This window comes from Prinia subflava, chromosome 3, assembly GCF_021018805.1.
Source record: "Prinia subflava isolate CZ2003 ecotype Zambia chromosome 3, Cam_Psub_1.2, whole genome shotgun sequence".
NCBI lineage: Eukaryota > Metazoa > Chordata > Aves > Passeriformes > Cisticolidae > Prinia > Prinia subflava.
Window position 1 is genome coordinate 20,646,583 of NC_086249.1, and position 18,666 is coordinate 20,665,248.

The 18,666-nt window shown below is 48.6% G+C and overlaps 1 protein-coding gene across 2 annotated transcripts; it reads left to right on the forward strand.

Moving 5' to 3' along the window:
• The first annotated feature begins 585 nt into the window (after positions 1-585).
• Positions 586-18,618, forward strand: PHC1 (polyhomeotic homolog 1). Of its 2 annotated transcripts, XM_063394332.1 has the most exons (16): positions 586-698; positions 4,474-4,630; positions 5,226-5,336; positions 6,506-6,583; positions 7,072-7,113; positions 7,320-7,469; positions 8,399-8,554; positions 9,504-9,999; positions 10,312-11,078; positions 12,677-12,824; positions 12,917-13,125; positions 13,716-13,830; positions 14,425-14,533; positions 15,204-15,354; positions 15,866-16,097; positions 16,407-18,618. In XM_063394332.1, exons 2-16 carry the CDS (start codon positions 4,517-4,519, stop codon positions 16,559-16,561), a joined length of 3,033 nt encoding a protein of 1,010 aa, XP_063250402.1. In that variant the 5' UTR covers positions 586-698; positions 4,474-4,516; the 3' UTR covers positions 16,562-18,618. The 2 variants fall into 2 exon arrangements, with proteins under 2 accessions (XP_063250402.1, XP_063250403.1); XM_063394333.1 differs by lacking the exons at positions 586-698; positions 7,072-7,113 and having other exon boundaries at positions 4,443-4,630.
• Positions 18,619-18,666: the final 48 nt, after the last annotated feature.

The window sequence follows — 18,666 nt, forward strand, 5'->3', positions numbered from 1 at the left end:
GAGCGCCGTGCGCCCGCCGACCGCCCGGGGCTGTGCCTCTCCCCATCACCGCACCGCCTCGGTGCCCGCGCCGCAGGCACCGCGGGCACAGCGAGGAGCGGGGCCGGCTCGGGGCGGGGCAGAGCCCGGCGCCGCTGCCGCCGCTCCCGGAGCGCGTCCCGCCGGGCTCCCGCTCCCGTCACCCGGGCAACGGGCAAGCGGCGCCCAGGGAAGGCACCACGTGCCCGGAAGCGCCTCCAGGGAGGAAGTGACGGAGCGCCGGGGGAGCCCCAGAGGCCGAGATTTAAAAAAAAAAAAAAAAAAAAAAAAAAAAAAGGAAAAAAGAATAAACCTAACAAAAAGACCCACACAAAAAAAGGAAAAAAAGGATTTAAAAAGGGACGCGGGGAGAGGGGCGGGCGGAGCGGGTGCGGGTCCCGCCCCCCCGGGGCGGCCCCCCCAGACCGCGGCCCCGCCGGAGCCGCCGCCGGGTGCCGCCCCCGGCCCCGCCCGCCCCGACACCGGAGCTGCCGCCCCGCCCCGCCCGCTCGGCCGGGCCCGGCTGCCCGCGCGCGGGGGGCGTGGCGGGCGCGGCGGCGGCGGCGGCGCGGGGGCTCCGGTGCAGCGGCGGCGGCGGCGGCGCGGGTCCCGCGGGCGGGTGGGGGGCGTCGGAGCGGGGCAGAGCAGAGCAGAGCCGAGCAGAGCCGCGGCGGCTGCAGGTGAGGCGGGGCCCGGGGCGCGGGTGGCCGCGGCGGGGAGAGTTCCCCGGGGCCGGCGCGGGATGGAAGTTGACAGCGGCGGCGGAGCAGCCATTGTCTGCCCGGCCCGGCCCCGGGCTGCTCCCCCGCGCAGCCCCGCTCCCGCCCCCGGGCAGCCGCGCCCGGCTTCGGGCATCCTGCGGCGCATCCCGCCTCCCGCCGCGGCGGGGCTGCGGACACGGCATGGGCGGGCAGCGCGCCCGCTCGCCGTGCCGGATGAACTTTGCTGCCGGAGTTGCCGGCGGCCTGGGTGGCTGCCGCCGCGCTGTCCCCTTCCATCCTCCCCTGCCTCCATCCTTCCTTGGCTCCCTCTCTCCCGCCGCCGGCCGGGCGAAGCGCTTGGCGGGGAAAGGCGGGCTGGGTACCGAGGGGTGGGGACCGGGTGCTGGAGCGTCGCACCCGCGGCTGCTTCCAGAGCATCCCGAGCAGAGTCAGCGTGTCCCGGCAGTTCCACACCTGTGCTTGCGTGGATGGAAACTATTGTAGAAACACAGTAACAGCGGCGAGTGTGCTGTAGTCCTGGGTGCTGATTTTTCTTCCCCCAAACCTGTGGTGTAAACCCGTCAAATCGTATGTGTTTCCTAACTTAGTTTCTCAGGGATGAACTGACAAAACCACTTAGAAAATGTTCTGCAGGCAGCAGTCATGTCCCGGTGGGAATGGATTGGGTGCGCAAGTAAAACTTTTCTACCTCCTACCTTGTGCTCAGTGATTAGAGTATTGTTTGCCTTGACTTTTGTCTGCCCTTGTGCTTCAGAAAGGTCAGGAACTTGCAGATGGGCCACCTGTGGTGTTCTCGGTGTGTGCTGAGATCAGCGAGTGTGGGTTAGGCTCTGGAGTGGCCCACGTTCTCACGCTTGTACTGCTGCCCGAGCCAGTTTTCTCCCTTCTCCTTCCCATCTTTCTGCTGTGTGGTCATTCCTCCCATGGTGCTAAAGATTTAGCTTTTGTATCCTTCTGTGTCTGCCTTTTAAGGCTGCAGTTCTAGCTGTTGTTCAAAGGTTAATTTCCAATAATGGCACATTGTAACTGTGGGTTGGATTTTTTGTTTGTTTGTTTGTTTGGAAAATCCATGGTTTAATAATTTTTAGTAGGTTATCCATCTCATGGAGCAGCTAGCTGAGTCAAGTGATGTGACAGCCCAGTGATCACCAGCTTTTGTAAGAGGAATGTGCTTGGAGATGCAGTTGGAGGAGGAGGGGTGAGGGTGTAATTCTCCTATTTTGTGTGGAAATGGCCTGTGTTTGGATCGGATTACACTAACATGGAGCTGCATCCTTGGATGAACTTGCTTGGGGAAATGCTGTGCCTTTTCACTTTTGTGTTTGGAAAGGGTTTTGCTGGATAACTCCTTGCTGTGAGTGACTTTAAATTCTTACTTCCCTTCTGCAAAGGGAGCATATGCTTCTCTATTCACGTCTCCAAAAGGCCTTCTCTCTACACAGAGATCAAAATTTTTCTATGTCTTATACCGGAGATGTTCCAGCAAGATTCTGTTTATGCTAGGACCTGATTTTAATAAGATCTAGATCGATATGGAGCTCTCAAAAATGCTGGAAATCTTAGGAATCGGTGGTGCTGCCTACTGAGGAAACACAGATTGATTGGTGGAGCAGAGCACCAAGGCAGAAGTCTGGTTTCTCCTGGTGAAACTGTTGAGGGCAAGGGTATTTGCTGTAGCTAAGGTGAACATTAGTTTACATCCTTTTCTCTCTCGGGCAACGTCACAAGTAAGGTGATTCAACTCAGCGATCTGGCAGAAAACAGAGTTTTAGGGCACCTTTTCTGCAGTCAGCAAGTTGATCTAATGAGCACCAGAAGTGAAGGTGAATGAGGAGGATCTGCATGGGGAAATTGAGGGTGTGCAAGGGAACATAAATTATCTCCTAATGGCATCTGAGCTACTAGAGAGCTTGGTGTAATGTGTGTAGCTTCATGTGCATTTTAACCCCACTCAAAGTACTTTATTTATCCACCACACTCTCATTCTTGCAAAAAGTCTGTATTCTCTCCCTTTGCAGTGTTTATTTTCAGGCTTCATTTAATTTTTCCCCTCTGGGGAAGATCTTTAAGGCAGTTGCTTCTCCAGGAGCTTTTATATTCTGGGAAGGTTTATTGACCAGGTGTTTCTAGCTGAAATAAGGTTGTGCCTCAACATGACAGTGGCCAGTTAGGAGGAGGTGTGTCTCAGTTGTGGAGAAGGTGGCCACTGCTGAAGCAGTGCAGGAAGCCAGTTTTGGATCAGTAGGGAGATGCCTGGGCAGGGTTTGAGGGCAGAGGTGGAGATGTATTTGGAAGACCAGACTGGAGCAGCAGCACTCTACTTGCCAGTTAAAGAATTTTCCTGGTTTTGAGGAGCAGGTTTGAAGCAGCAGTTCCCTGATTTAGACACCCATCCTCTGCAGTGTTAATGCTGTTGCCCTACTTTAAAGTCATCTGCTGCCCTTAACACCATTTCAGAATTTAAAAAGTTGTCTGGCTGAGACTATTGTTGCACCTCCTTTTCTGCTGCACTGGTCTGTTTGCTTATACACTAGGAGAATGCTTCGTGAAAGCTGTAAAGCTCAGAATCTCTGAATTTAAAAAGGGCTAGATAAAGGGGCTGTGCTGGTGCTCTGACTCTTGGAAGCTAGTTTACAGAGGTCTCAGATACACTACAGAGGAACCAGCTGATACTTTGGAAACAAATAGGCTATCGGTGGTAATAAGACCAGAAATATTTTTTTTTAAATTCTTGCATGGACTTTTAACCTTCTAAAAAGTTAGACTGGTTTTATTTTTTCCTGTGGAGTTCTGTTGAATAATCACTTTTGCTCTCTTTTCTCACTGTAGCCCCTCCTGCTGCTACTCCCTGTGTAGCTCATGTTTCTTGCTGCAGGAAACTCCCTGATCATCTCAATGTGCTACTCTTGTACTAAGCACTCTCTTCGGTTTCACTTCTCTCGCTCTTGGCTGATGAAAGTCTTCTGTCCTTTCTCAGTCCTGCAATTCACTGCAACCCATCTTCCTGCGGCTGGAAGATCTCCCTGGTTCTGCAGGACCTCTTCGGCAGCTTTTGCCTCAGAAGTGTTGCCAGTGAACACTTCATCCACTCTGCTTCTGCCTCTGTTCCTCCTGAAAGGGACTTACCACCACAGATACCAGCTTCTAATCTATATTCAAGTTAAGATCTGTTGGGAGCAACAAGTAGCTGGAAAGTTCGTGTGATCAGAGGAAGAAAGACTCGAGGGCTGGGGGCTAAACTGTGAGGAAGAGGGACTGAGTTGGTATCAGTAGGGCATTGGAGCTGAGGGACTGGAAGAGGAGAGGATCAGAAATTGCCAAAGTGCATTGGAAGACTGGAAGCACAGTGCAGTTTGCCTCAGTTCATTCGCTAGTCTCTCTTGAGAGGAGAGGTGGTCAGGTCTGTAACCAGAATTGTTTCAATGAGCTGCAGCTGCTCCTTCACTCCACTACCTTTTATAGAGCTCAGGATACTGTAGCTTGCAACTATAGCATGGCAATGAAAATATGAGAATATGCACATTATGTTTCTGATAGTGGTAATAAAAGATTTAAACTGTGAGTATGATTTCTGGGTGATTTTAGAGTCCCGGCATCCCTGGTCTCTGCGGTGTATTAGAGCTGTGCAGGGAGCCTGGTATTGAGATATTCTAGTACAAAAGCTGTGTAATGTAGTGAAATACAGTTCGGTTCTTTCTGTAGCCTGACTTAGTTTCCAATTCTTTCAATGTAGATCTGGAGTCCATCTCAGCCTGAGCTCCTGGGATCCTGTCGCCATGGAGACCGAAAGTGAGCAGAACTCCAACTCCACCAGCGGGAGCTCCAGTTCTGGAGGAAGCACCCGTCCTCAGATCTCGCAGATGTCTCTCTATGAGCGACAGGCAGTGCAGGTGAGGCACGGGGATGCTCTGGGATGGCATCACTGGAAGGTGGTGGTGAGCCCTTTTGTGTTCCTCTGCGTTGTTGAGTGTCAAAGTGGAACTGTGCTCAGAGGACTCTCATCTTTTCAGATTTAGAAATTCTTATGTTAGGCCTAATGTTTAGTTCTTGTAGCCTGAGGCTTCATGTTTTATAGGTTACTCCTTTGGTGTCCACCTCCTAGATTTAATCTGTACTGTGATCCAGTAGATTGGTTTTAGCCTGCTGTTCTAGAGCAAATCAGTTTGCCATCCCAGTTCCTCTATGCCCTTCATACACAAAACTACACAGGAACACTTGGCTGCCTGTGTGAGCATGCACACCCCCAGATTCGTGAAGTCTGTTAAAGTCTTGCAAGTGTGATTCCCACTGTCCTGGAATACACTTGTGATTCAGTGTGTTACCAAATTTGTAACTGTACTACGGATTTGCATGTGCTAATCTGGTGCCTGCTTTTTCATGTGGTCTGGGGATGTTCTCATGGCTTCTACTAACTTCTTCATTGCTCTCTTCAATCACGTTTCAACGGCATGCAATTTTTGACAATAGGTTTTCTTCTTTATCTAGGCCCTGCAGGCACTCCAGAGACAGCCCAATGCAGCCCAGTACTTCCATCAGTTTATGCTCCAGCAGCAGTTTAACAGTGCCCAACTTCACAGCCTGGCTGCTGTCCAGCAGGTGAGTTACCAAGAGGCAGAAGGAGAGGAGTTGGATCATTCTCTGGGGAAGATCCAGAGGTTCTGTTTTTGGACAGTGCCTTGTGCACCAAGTTGTCCTGATCCCTTATGAGACAATGAGTCCCTAAACACATTGTTTAGAGTTAATACAAACAGCCAGCCAACTGAAAGCCCGAGGCAAAGATTAATTTGTTTTTTGGGTACAGAGCAGGGGAAGATAAAATTTGGCATCCCCATCAAGGAACTTGCACTTCAGAGGCCTATGACTACCTCTCGCACCTTCTTTAAATAAAAGATGGGTGGTTAAATCAGCAGTGGATGCAATAGTATTTAAAAATTGTGTTAAAGGAAACAGTGGGTTGTTAATTCTCTGAGAGTAAATGTTTGTGTTTGCATGAAATTTCAAGCAGCATCCTCTGAAATTTTGGTCTTGGAACTTAGTAGCCATGTTTTCTTTACCAGCAGGAGGGTAAACCTGTCCAACCAGGAGGCTGTCTCTAATTGAGACATGTACAGATCAGTATAAATCTATATATTTTATTATGTATAATTGTTGGGTGATTTTTTTTTCTTTATCAACTTAGCTCACCTACTAAACTTAATCATCTGTTCGGAATAGATCATGTGTGACATGAACACATTCTGTTTGTGTAACAATATCTCAGTAGCTGTACTCCTTGGCAGTTAGTCCAGGTGTCATTACTCTCAAAATCCCTCACTGTAGTCTTACAGTATAGAAGAAATAGAATCTTCTCATCAGTTTTGCACAAATCTTAGTTACAAAACTAACTAACTCATCTAGGGGAATTCCCATGGCAGCAGAGAGGGGGAAATAAATCTATCAATATTTATGTTCTTCCACAAACCATATGCTCTCTAATCTGAATTTTGTTACTTGGAATGCTATCATTGCCGTAATACTAAACTGCCTGATTAGGCCAACAAATTGCTAATATTGCAGGGAACATCTGGGTATTAACAGTGGATTTCAGCATCAAGGTGAGAGTTGCAGTGTGTAGTATGATAAGCTGGGCAAGGATAGTGCATGCACCCATGGGTGGAGAGCATACACTCGTGGGTAAGGGACTAGGTGTTCTGACAGAGCCAAATAATTGGGCTGGATTGAAAAGTTTCCTGGGGCACTCATTTCTCTGCCAATCTCTCTTGCAGGCTACAATTGCAGCCAGTAGACAGGCCAGCTCCCCCAACACTAGCACCTCGCAACAGACCACCACCACCCAGGCTTCTGTAAGTAAAACTGCTCCCTCACACACATTTCAAAGCCTCCCTCCCACTCCCAGCCTTGGGAGTCTCCTCCTTGTCTTTTAGGATGCACACAGCTTCTAGAGATGCTGGGAATCAACAAGATGCAGACAACTTTGAGGATTTGGGGTGCTGTCATTATTGATGGGGCTTGAGGAAACCAGATAAGGATTTTGGGTGGGAGAGGCCTCAGATGGAAAGCTAGACATGGATTTCTGTTTGCTGAGGCTTTGGGGGTACATTGTCATGGATTAGAAAAGGATCAGGACTTGTAAGAAGGAGTCATGAGCAGCTTTTGTTTTAGGCAGAGCAGTAGTTTGTTGCATGAGGGGATGTCTGGTTTTGTAGTGAGTGTTGAGGAGCTTGGATTTGCTCAGAGAGTGGATGAGTTGGTAGAGAAGGTTTTGTGGGTTTTTTACCTTTACTTGGGAGGCTGGAGAAAATGATGTATTTTTTTGGATCTCTTATTGCAGTTGCATGCTAACAGTGATTCTCAAGCTCAGCATACAAATGAGGTCAGTATCCAGGGCTTTGGCTAATTTAGATTGTGTAGCCTGTAGGACAAGCCCTCTAAGACAAGAACTTTCTTCTTGGTCCCCTGTGGGATACAGGAAAAAACTGTAAAATGTCTGTTCTGACTGTACCCCACTAAGCATATTTGTCCATATATCTTGGCCTCCATCTTTTCCTATGTGATTTGAAGCTTTTCTTCTCTTCTAAGATCAACCTTGCCACCACCTCGGCCGCTCAGCTGATCAGTCGGTCGCAGAGCGTGAGCTCCCCAAGCGCCACCACGCTGACGCAGTCTGTGCTCCTCGGGAACACCACCTCACCGCCTCTCAACCAGTCACAGGCACAGATGTACCTCCGGGTAAGAGATGTGCACCAAAATGTGGCCTGAGCATGAGCCCCGCTTACCAGCCAGTGCAGAGCTTCAGTGCTCGGGGTTACCAACGCTTCTGGACTAACCTAGCTTTAAGGATGTTGCAGTAGATTTTAAAATTGCATAGGGAAGCTCTCATCCCTGAAACCACAAGTTTGATTCTGGGCTCAGCCTTTGAGATAGATCAGCTTTGTATTTTGTGGCTCAGGTGAGAATGTTAACAACTGTGTGTGTCTCTGCTCTGCATAGATGTTAAAGGTTCCATAGCACTTCTCACTGGAGTGTAAATGTGAAATATATGTCCTAGACTTGAATGTGCTCACAGAAATAAAGCTGCTCTTCTGGTTCAGTGCTGGAACAGATACATGGTAAATTACTCTTCTGCTGCTTGCTGAGCTCAGGGATATAACTCAGAATTCAAGTAAGCCCAGACAAATAAATCAATGTGAACAAATGTCATCCTTTTAATTGCTTTGAAGTGCAGCTAAGTAGAAAGCATTAGGTTTGACTGTAGAGTTAGTCTGGGGTTTGGTTACTTGCAAAATACTTTCTGTTTTTCAGTTGACTTCAGATACAGGTTTTAATCCCCTTCATTTCAAGCAGTACTAATCTTGGATGTATGTTTTTTATCACTGTTGTTCAACCAGTCCTAGATACACAGCCTTGGGCATTCTGTGGGAGTTAGCCCAGGCCTGTGTTTGACAGAAGAGTGCTTGTTTCCATAAGGAAACTGTTCCCAGTTTCCTGCTTTGGAGGGTTATGTTCAGTGTTATGGTGGAGGGAGGGTTGGTGGTTTTGTACGTGTGACATTGCAGCCTAGTGTTCCTTTATAATCTCTTTACCTGTGGGCTTTTTTTGTCTTCTTTTCTCTCTTCTGCCTCCATTCCTTCCATTCCATGTCCCCTCATCCTCAACAGCCGCAGCTGGGGAACCTGTTGCAGGTGAACCGCACCTTGGGCCGCAACGTGCCCCTGGCCTCCCAGCTCATCCTGATGCCCAACGGGGCCGTGGCTGCTGTCCAGCAGGAGGTACCGCCCACTCAATCCCCTGGGGTCCACGCAGACACGGACCAGGTCAGTGACCTCCCTCCCAGAGTCCTCCTTTCCCCTGCTTCTGCCACACCACACTCTGGGCTTTGCCTCAAGCTGTCCCTGTATAGCAGATCAGAGCTATTTTATCCCCAGCCCGTGTCCTTGTGCAGGCAGGAGATTTTGCCACCATGTTTCCATGTTTGGTTTTTTTGCCTCCAGAGATGAGATTAATTTCTGCTTAAAATTTCTGAGATGAGGAAAGGCTGGATCAATCCTACCTTCACAGTTTCTTGGTTGTGATTGTGCGAAATGAACTCTTGAATTCTATGTACAATTTTCAGTCACTCTGCAATTAAGAGTCTTTGCCAGAGGTAGTATTTCTTCATCCAGGTGGTTCGTTGTTGTAAAGATGCCGAAGACTTGTCTGAAGCAATTTTTTTGAAGAAAAGTCAGCTGTGATCAGACTTTAGGTATAACATGGCATTTGGAGGAGGAATAAATAGAGAGGATGGCAGCACCAAAATGCAGAGGAACTGGAGAAATCAGAAGGGGTGTGGGCCATGAGTAGATCTGTGGGCCTGGGGGAGGCAGGAGGCATAAAAGTTCAAAATGAATGACTGGTCTTTCAAGGGGTATCTCAGTGCTTCTAGAGCTGTGCTGAACTGGGTCCTACCAATGCCAGGGTATGGCAGGCAGGTCTGAAGTCTGTCCCATGCCCTGGAGAAAGACTGTCCCCAGATCCTGTTCACAAAGTACCATGAAATCTTTCATTTCCACCAGAGACTGGGCAGGAGAAAGTTCAGGGTAATGTGCTTCCTGGAGAGGGCCGTGCTGAGCTTTGCCCTGCAGTGTGAGCAGCTCCTCACACGAGACCTGAGGCATCGGCTCAGCCTGCATCCCAGCAGAGCGCGTTGCTTACGCATCTCTGTCCCTCTCCCGGCAAGTACCACGCACAAAGCGAGTGGACCGTGTTTGGTGTGTGTGTCTCCAGGTGCAGAACCTGGCCGTGAGGAGCCAGCAGACCTCTGCCGCCAACACCCAGCTCCAAGGCTCTGCTCAGAAGACGGCGCTGCCGGGAAGCTCCCCGGTGTCGGGCTTGCCGCAGGCCGGCGGCGCGGGCCCGGGCATGGCGGCGGCGCAGGCCTCCTCCGGCGGGGCCACGCAGTCCCTCAACCTGAGCCAGGCAGCAGCGGGCAGCAATGGCGTCTCCGGGGCTGTGGTGGCCGGTGGTGGGAGCCAGCCCCCGATGGGACTGAGCCAGAGCTCCTCGGCAGGCGCCGCCGGCAGCTGCCAGAGGAAAGGCACCGGGGTGGTGCAGCCGCTGCCGGTGGCGGCCGCCCAGGCCGTGACCGTCAGCCAGGGGAGCCAGACAGAGACGGAGAACGCGGCCGCAAAGAAGGGTGACGCGGACAGCAGCGGGCAAACGGTGGGCATGAACCTCACCAGGACTGCCACACCAGCACCCAGCCAGACACTGATCAGCTCAGGTGAGCACTCATCTGGTTTTTTCTCTTGAAAATCATTGGGCCTTCACAAGAATGACATTTGGAAGCCTGATGATAAAAGGTTTTCCAACACATCTCCCGGCTTCTGTCCTCCCAGAGACTTGTCTCAACGGGTTATCCCTTTCTATTAGCACACAAAGTTGATTTAATCCCTCATGTCCTCTGCAAGAAAGCTGTCAGTCATTTTGGAATTTAATTTCTCAAACCAGTGCAGTGGCTGCCTTATTTTGTTGTTGTCAGCTGCACTGTTGTTAACTTTTGTGCTCTGTTTTTTTTTACTCTGCTTTTGTGTAGCAACATATACGCAGATCCAACCACACTCCCTGATCCAACAGCAGCAGCAGATCCATCTGCAGAAGCAGGTGGTGATCCAGCAGCAGATAGCCATTCATCACCAGCAGCAGTTCCAGCACCGCCAGTCCCAGCTCCTCCACACAGCCACCCATCTCCAGCTGGCTCAACAGCAGCAACAGCAGCAGGCAGCGTCTCTGACCCAGCAGCAGCAGCAGCAGCAAGCTCAGCCTCCGCAGCAGCAGGCTCCCCCCCAAAACCAGCAGCAGGCACAGACCCTTGTGGTGCAACCTATGCTGCAGTCCCAGCCACAGCATTTACAGCTGCAGCAGGACAGTCCGTGCCAGCCAGCCACCAAGTCACCCGTTCCTATTCAGTCAAAATCTCTGGTCACCCCCATCAAACCTCCTCAGCTTGGGCCAGCCAAAATGTCAGCAGCGCAGCAGCCCCCGCCACACATCCCGGTGCAGGTGGTGGGCACTCGGCAGCAGGGCTCCGGCCAAGCCCAGGCGCTGGGCCTGGCTCAGATTGCCGCAGCAGTGCCGACGTCCCGGGGGATGCCAGCTGTAGTCCAGCCTGTCTCCCAAACCCATGCTGCTTCCCCATCATCATCTTCAGCTCCAGCATCCTCACAGGAAGCTCCCCCTCTCAGCACAGGGGTGAATTTGGCACAAGTTCAAGGCACAGCCCACATGGTGAAGAGCCCAGCTTCCTCTCCAGTTGTGGCTCAGATGCCAGCAGCATTCTACATGCAGTCTGTCCAGTTGCCAGTAAGTGATACCATTGAGAAGGAGAATAGCATATGGATTCTCTTTGTTCATTCCTAGGACACCAATCGCAGTCCAGGCCCAGGTCAGTGGGATGGGATGGGTAAGGGGTTTGGGGAAAGGGATGTGGAGACTTTTTTACTCTCAAAAACACTTAATTCCAATCCAACCCCTGGGGTTACTGATTACAGGCATTTCTCTTCCACACTATCATTCAAGGGCTTGCATGAAGTTAATAGGTGAGACTCAGAGCCTCCCTAGATGGGGCGGGTGTCCACATCACATACTGAGTATCCCATTTAACAGTGGGGTTTGGTTGACCTTGGCTGGCTGCTGGATGACCACCAATTTGCTGCTCTATCACTTCTCCTTCACAACACAACTGGAGGAGAAAAATACAGTGAAAAGCCTGTGGGTTGAGATAGGATGTGGAGATCACTTGCCAATTACCATCATGGGCAAAACAAATTGGAAATAAGAACAAATGCAAAAAACACCTCCTCCTTCTTCACAGGCTCAACTTCACTCCTGACTCTTCTACCTCTTCCCCCTGAATGATTCAGGAGGACAAGAAATGGGATTTGTGGTCAGCTCATAACGTTTTGTCTCTCCCTCATGGTTTCCCTTGCTTTAGCATGGGGGAATCCCTCCCATGGGATACAGTTCTTCACAAAGGATACAGTCTTTCATACAGTCCTTCTCCAGTGTGGGTCTTTCCCACAGGCTAGTTTTTCATTACCTACTCCAGTGTGGATATTTCTGGGTTACAGATCCCTAGGTGTGTGGTACCAGCCACTGACTCTAGGCCTCAGAGGGTACCCTAGCAACAGGCTATGCAGAGGAAAACTCAAATTCCATAGGCCTTGTCCATGCTGTTCTGAATTGTCCAGCTTGGGCCTACCTAAATCCCTGAGACAACAGCACTTTGCCAGCTCAGATCATGAAATCATCAATAATTGGAGTTAAAGAACCCTAAAGATCATATTATTCCACCACCCCTGCCATGGGCAGGAGCACCTTTCAGTAGACTAAGTTGCTCCATCCAGCCTTGTCTAGAACACCTCCTTAGACAGTTGCTGAGACTTTTTAAACTCTATGTGCTTCTTCAGAAGGTATCACAAGATTTATCTTGATTTTTAGAGCAGGGGGACAGTTCTGCTCCTGGTGAACGTGTGTCCCCTACTCTTTCGACTCTCCATTGAAGCTGATCTGGTTTATCAAAAACACACATTTAGAAACTGCTGGGTGAAAGCCATTCCATTTCTTCCTGCAATAATCCTTTGAGGTTCACACAGTGTCTTGGTCTTATACCAGTGTATCAACATGACTTGGGACACCAGATCCTAGTCTGTGGCATGGCAGTGAGTCTTCTCAAGCTTTGTTCCTTGTTAAGCAAATGCTCCCATATAGAGGTATGTACCGAGGGAGCTGGAGGCATCTCCAGAAGAAACCAGGCTGGAAATCAAGTATGGTGGAGCAGCATGCTTTTTTGTTTTGTTTTGGTTTGTTTTGTTTTGGTTTGTTTTGTTTTGTTTTGATCTGGCATGTTCTTTGCTTTGCAGCTTTTCTATCTGCTTACATGTTCCTCTTTATTCATGCAGGGCAAATCTCAGACCTTGGCAGTAAAGCGCAAGGCAGAGTCAGAGGAGGAGAAGGAGGAGCCGCCCAGTGTCACCGCACTCCTGCCTGCCAGGTCCTCTCCTGTAACAGACAGCCCCAAAAACATGGAGGAGAAGAGTGGCCTTGGAGGTGAGGTACAAAGGAGAGTTCTGCCTGTGTGTGCTAATGACCTGAAGTAGCTGGAGCAAAAGTATCTGACTCCTGTGCTGTTCACTTTCCAGATAATTCTGATACTGCTGCCACTGCAATCCCAAATGCCACCTCAAGTGAAGGAGCCTCAGCCACCCCCACCTCTGCTTCCACCCCAAACCTGGCACTGGTGTCACGTCAGATGGGAGACTCCAAACCTCCTCAGGCCATCGTCAAGCCTCAGATCCTCACACACATCATTGAAGGCTTTGTCATCCAGGAGGGAGCAGAGCCCTTTCCAGTAGGGATTTTTTTTTTTTGTTGTGGGGGAAGGAGGTGTAGCACTTGGGAGGGTGGTGGGCTCCCATCTTTGCATAGGAGTATCTTTCCCCATATTCCAATTCAGCATTTTTAACCTGAGATATAGACAATAAAGAGGAAGGGAAGGGAGGGACAGGTCATGAGTGAAGCAAGGCATTAAGAGGTGTCATTAAAGAGAAGGGGTTTGAAGGAGTAAAACAAGTGTTGCAGCAACTGCTTACTCCAGTAATCACCAAAGCAATAATTAATGCAGGAACTGTAAGGAGGCTCTCCTCTCTGTGAGGGAAAGGTGCATTTTGAACAGGCAGCAAGTGAAGTTGAAGTAAATAAGGGGAAATGGAGTTACATGGAGTTGGACATTGTTCAAGGCAGATAGTGCTTGGGGATCTTTAAATGAACAACCAAGCCTGTGAGTCAGGAAGCAATAATGACTTTTTTCAGCATCTCTCCTTCCCTATAAGGCAGAGAGATTCTTCTGAGTTGAATTTTGAGCTGCATGTACCTTGGCAGAGAGTGGTGGATACAGGGAATCATTTCCTGGTGGGTCCAGCTCATTCTCTCCCTATCCAGGTGGGTTGTTCTCAGCTGCTGAAAGAATCTGAGAAACCACTGCAGGGAGAGGCTCCTTCTGGCCAGAATGAAAACCTATCCAGCAATTCTCTGGGAGAGGATAGTGCTTCCATGGGTGAGTTTCAGGACCAGGAGGACTAGCTAGTGTTACTGAACGTTTCTGCTCCGTATTACTAACTTAATGCATTATGGACTTGTATCTCTTCCTGCCAGCTTCTTAGAGAGCTGGAGCTATGGAACTAGGATCTCACTTTTTTTGAGTACCAGAAGACTGAAAATGCTTTTTTTGTTGTTGTTGTAAATATAATCTAACACATCATGTGTCAGTAGAAAGCAGGAGATTCTGAACTGTACCTGTCTTTAATGACTGTAGGCTGTGAAGCATATATGGCCAGAGCAGAGAGTGCAGTGATGCACTTTCACAGCCTTGTAGGATGTGATGAATATGCTATTTTTTGCTTGTTTCATGAAGTGGTACTGACCAGGAGAAAAAAACCTGCTCTGTTTGGTATCCTGGGATCCTAATTAGTGGAGCTTGTGCTTCTCTTTTCCCACAGGCTTCCCCAAGCTAACAACTTACTACATTCAGTAGAAAATAGTGCTTGGAATTGGTCTGCTCAGAAGAAGAGCAGTGGAATGGGGAATCACTGAGTGTGTGATGTGCTTCAGTTCAGATCACCAACTGGTGTGTGTCTCTGTTTCTCACTAGAGCTTGACAAGAAGGCAAACTTGCTGAAGTGTGAATATTGTGGGAAGTATGCCCCAGCAACCCAGTTCCGTGGCTCCAAGAGGTTTTGTTCCATGACCTGTGCTAAAAGGTAATAACAGCAAGATGTAATATTCCTTATCTCTGACTACATGTTTGCTGGAACTGGACATGTGCCCATTCTCCAAGTAGTGTACCACCTTTCAGTGCATCTGATCCTCCCTCTGTGGTGTGTACTGGCCACAGCAATCCTTTAGACCTCTAAATGATTTGTAACTGCTTCTAGGTCTGCAGAGGTGGATGTGATGCTGAGTATAAATGCAATTTCTGGCTTGCTCAGAAAATGAAGTGGGAAGGGGGAAATTCTGGGGCTATAAACAACCTCTCTTCAGACAAATGTGCATTTAGCTGACTAAATAAATGCATACTGGTAGCTGCCTGCATTGGTACTAGACAAAGACACAAGGGAGCATTGGGGAAAAATCCGGGGAGAAGTTAGACTAGCCATTGCTGCCTCCTGTTGATAGCAGAGTGCTTGTTATGGGTCTTTTTTCCCTTAGGGGAATGACTTAATAGACCCTTCAGATGTTAGATCAAGACCCTGGTGTCCAAATATTGCTTGTGTCAGAAGTCTGGAATGGTTTCTTCCAAGGGGAAGTCTTAGAAGGAAGGAGGAACAGAAGTTGATGGTAAAGAGGAGTGTTATCCCCATCTAGAGCAAGGAGTAGTAGTTTTGGATAGTTGCTGCTTTCTAACTGCTGCTCTGCTTCTGTTTACTTGAGGTACAATGTCAGCTGCAGCCATCAGTTTCGGCTGCAGAGAAAGAAGATGAAGGAATTCCAGGAAGCCAACTACGCCCGTGTGCGCCGACGGGGCCCGCGGCGCAGCAGCTCCGAAATCGCTCGAACAAAGATCCAGGGCAAGCGCCACAGGGTAAGGACACACGCCTGTCAGGGCAGGTCTGTGTAGAATTTGTCCCTGCTGCCTGTACCACATTGTCACAGTGGATGCAGTCGTGCAGGATGTGCCGAGGGCACGCTGACACACTGGTTACACAAGGCACAGGGAGCTGTTCTAATCCCTCGTGGACTGCAGGAAGTGTATTCACGTTTGTACTTGTTACGTGCACTCTGTGCATCTTGAAGGTCTCAGTGAGTGAGATCAACTGACAGACTTGGCAGAAAACAATCTACTTTTCCTGTTTGATTCACAGTCTTTCACATGAATGACTTGAATTGGGCCATAGAAGAATCGAATGAGCCTCAGTTCTCATATGAAGAAGAGAGGATGCTCTTGTGTCACTGCCTCTGGACCAACAGCCTGAGACAGTTGTTCCAGACTGTTGGGACAACTTTGCTGCTCCCAATGTCTTGTTTTGCAGCTTGTAATTGTGAATTGCTTAAAAAAACCCTTTTCTTTTTTTTTCTTTCCTCTGGGCTTGTAGGGCCAGGAAGACTCCAGTCGAGGCTCTGATAACTCCAGCTATGATGAAGCTTTGTCCCCGACATCTCCAGGACCCCTGTCAGTAAGGGCCAGTCACGGAGAGAGGGACCTGGCAAACTCTAATATGGCCCCCCCTACCCCAGATCTACACGGCATCAACCCAGTCTTCCTGTCCAGCAATGCTAGTCGTTGGAGTGTGGAGGAAGTGTACGAGTTCATTGCATCATTGCAAGGTGAAGTTAAGATCCACTCCTGTGATCCAGTAGCATGGGGAGATTGGGCTCTCCTTCTGGAAAGAAAATTGTATCAGTGGTGCCCGCTGCTTTTGAACATGTATCTGAATTGGAGTAGATCATAGAGATAGATTGTCAAGATTTATTTTTCAAGTAGCCTGTGTGCTCAAGGAGACTGTGGACCAGGGGAAAGGAGTTAGTTAGATTTCTAGCTTGTTTTTCTGTACCTGCCAGGATGCAAAGAGTAGGAATGAGGGGAGTGCCCAATGTGGAGGTGTTTCTCACTGTGTTTTTTTGTTTGCGTCACAGGGTGTCAGGAAATTGCTGAGGAGTTTCGATCACAGGAAATTGATGGTCAGGCCCTGTTGCTTCTGAAGGAGGAACATCTCATGAGTGCCATGAACATGAAGCTGGGACCAGCTCTCAAGATCTGTGCCAAGATCAATGTCCTCAAGGAGACCTAAGAACTCTGAAGCTAGAGGTCTCACTTTTGCTCTGACCCCAGGGCAGCTGCCAGTTTTGGAGCATCCTGCTGGGGTGGGGAAGAATGGGACAGTCCCCTGTGGTCTTGCATTCAAGAATGAGAAGGAATTTAACTGACAGAAACTGCCATGCACAAGCCCATCTCTTGGTCTCTTAATGGTGCTACAAGGTTGAGGATAACTGCCACCTGGGGCCTTTAAACAACTTTCCTTCTTCCTGATTTTGAATATGCCTCCCCTTTATACACCACATAAAGATGTTAACAGGATCTCTTTCTGTCTTAAAAGACTTCTGAAAGGGAACTGCCCTAACCCTTTTTGCCACAGCAGGTCTGCTAGGACTTAGCTTTGAATATCATTGCCAGAATTCAAGGCATAGGAAGAGCTGGCCCCACATGGACATTGAGAGCACCTGTGCTTGGGGCTTTTATGAAGTGGAACTAGCAAATTGCAAGTGGCAGAGGTGACAAACAAGAATTTGAGCAAAAGGGGCTGCTGCTTTTCCACGTTTAAAAATACCTAGGCTGCTCATGAACTGAGTTCAATAGCCATTCCAGCATGCATACCAAACTTGAAGGCCTGTGGCAATAGGAGCTGTCTTGTCTTCACTCTGCATGTCTACAGGAGACAGTAAAGCTAAAGTGTTGTGGCAGCTATTCACTCCAGGTGCTCCTCTCAGAACCAGTCAGAGGATATTTCCTGAGTACTTATGACAAAGTGATGGGAAACTCAAAGGGGAGGGGATTGTTTTACATTAGGGAACCTTGCAGCACTAGGTTTGTCTTCCCATTGTGCTAGAGCATAATTTACAGATCCAAAGCAGTCTCCAAAAGCACCAAGGCTCTTCATGAAATGGGCTGGAGGGTTTTTTTGTGTGTTTTCTTACCAGTTTGTATCTTGGTTTTGTGTGTCTGTCTTCATTATCCTCAGGAGAGCTTACGGGACAAAATTTAGGCTGGCAGAATTGTACTGCTTGCCTCAGGCTTTTTTTTTCTTTTTTCTTTTTATCCTTTTTTTTTTCTTTCTTTTTTTTTTTTTTTGTGTGTGTGCGTGTGTGTTGTAAAACAAGTATTTCTCAGTTACAAGAAACCAAACACACACCCTACAAGAACTGAATAGTAATCTTTTTATCGGACTTCTCATTTCTAAAGGGTAGAATTTATGTTGTAGGCTGATTTTCTCCTCAGCCCCTCCTGGTTTGGTTAGGGGTTCCTTGGTTGGGTTTTTTTTAAAGGACCAAATGTGGTGTTTTGTAGCCAAATTGCCAAAGGTGAAAACCTGGGCAGAGTTATTCTCTTCCACAAGCACCTCTGCTTCAAACAGGTAAAATACCTGAAGGAGTTGCACAAACTGTGAAGAGGTAAGTGCCCTCTAGAGCCAAATACCTGAAAGCAAGGTGGTGTTATAAACCATGTATCTCAGCTTTTCTGTTTTCAGAAGTTTCACATGAATATTTGATTGAAACCTAAGACTGTTCTCCGTGTTAAGCACCTACTGTTGCAGGAAAGCTGTAGTGGCATGGGAGAAAGCCTAATAGCATAGGTAGGAAAACATTAGAGATCTTTGAAATGGGCTGTTTATTGACCCATGTTAGAAAAGGAGGAAGGAAAGTGCTTAGTAGATGGATAACATGTGGCAGCAGCTTCCTAGTTTAAACTGTGCTGCTTAATCTCACTTTTGTGGCATCCTTGTTCATATGAGAAGACTTCTGAGGCTTTGTGAATGCAGGCAGGCTTAAAGGAAGCTGCCCATGCTTGCTTGCACCCTGGTACCACAGTTTGGTCTGATGTCATCTGGGGACAGGGGAGGGGGAGGTTAGAATCAGCAGTGAGCAGAGGAAGGCTGCCCTTAAACCATTTTATTCTTAGCGGGCTGGGTGTGATAAAACTGTTTAGTTTGACCCTTGGGAGGGTAGGCAGGCAGGTAGCCTGCCACTGTTACCAGCTACTCCTGAGGACTGGATTTTATTTCAGTCAAATGGGAAGGCTTCATTCTTCATTTCATGTTCAATGTTCTTAATAAAAAAATGCTTGATCAGGCTTTGCAGGTCTAGCTGCTTTTTAACTCCCAAGTGTTTGGAAAACACA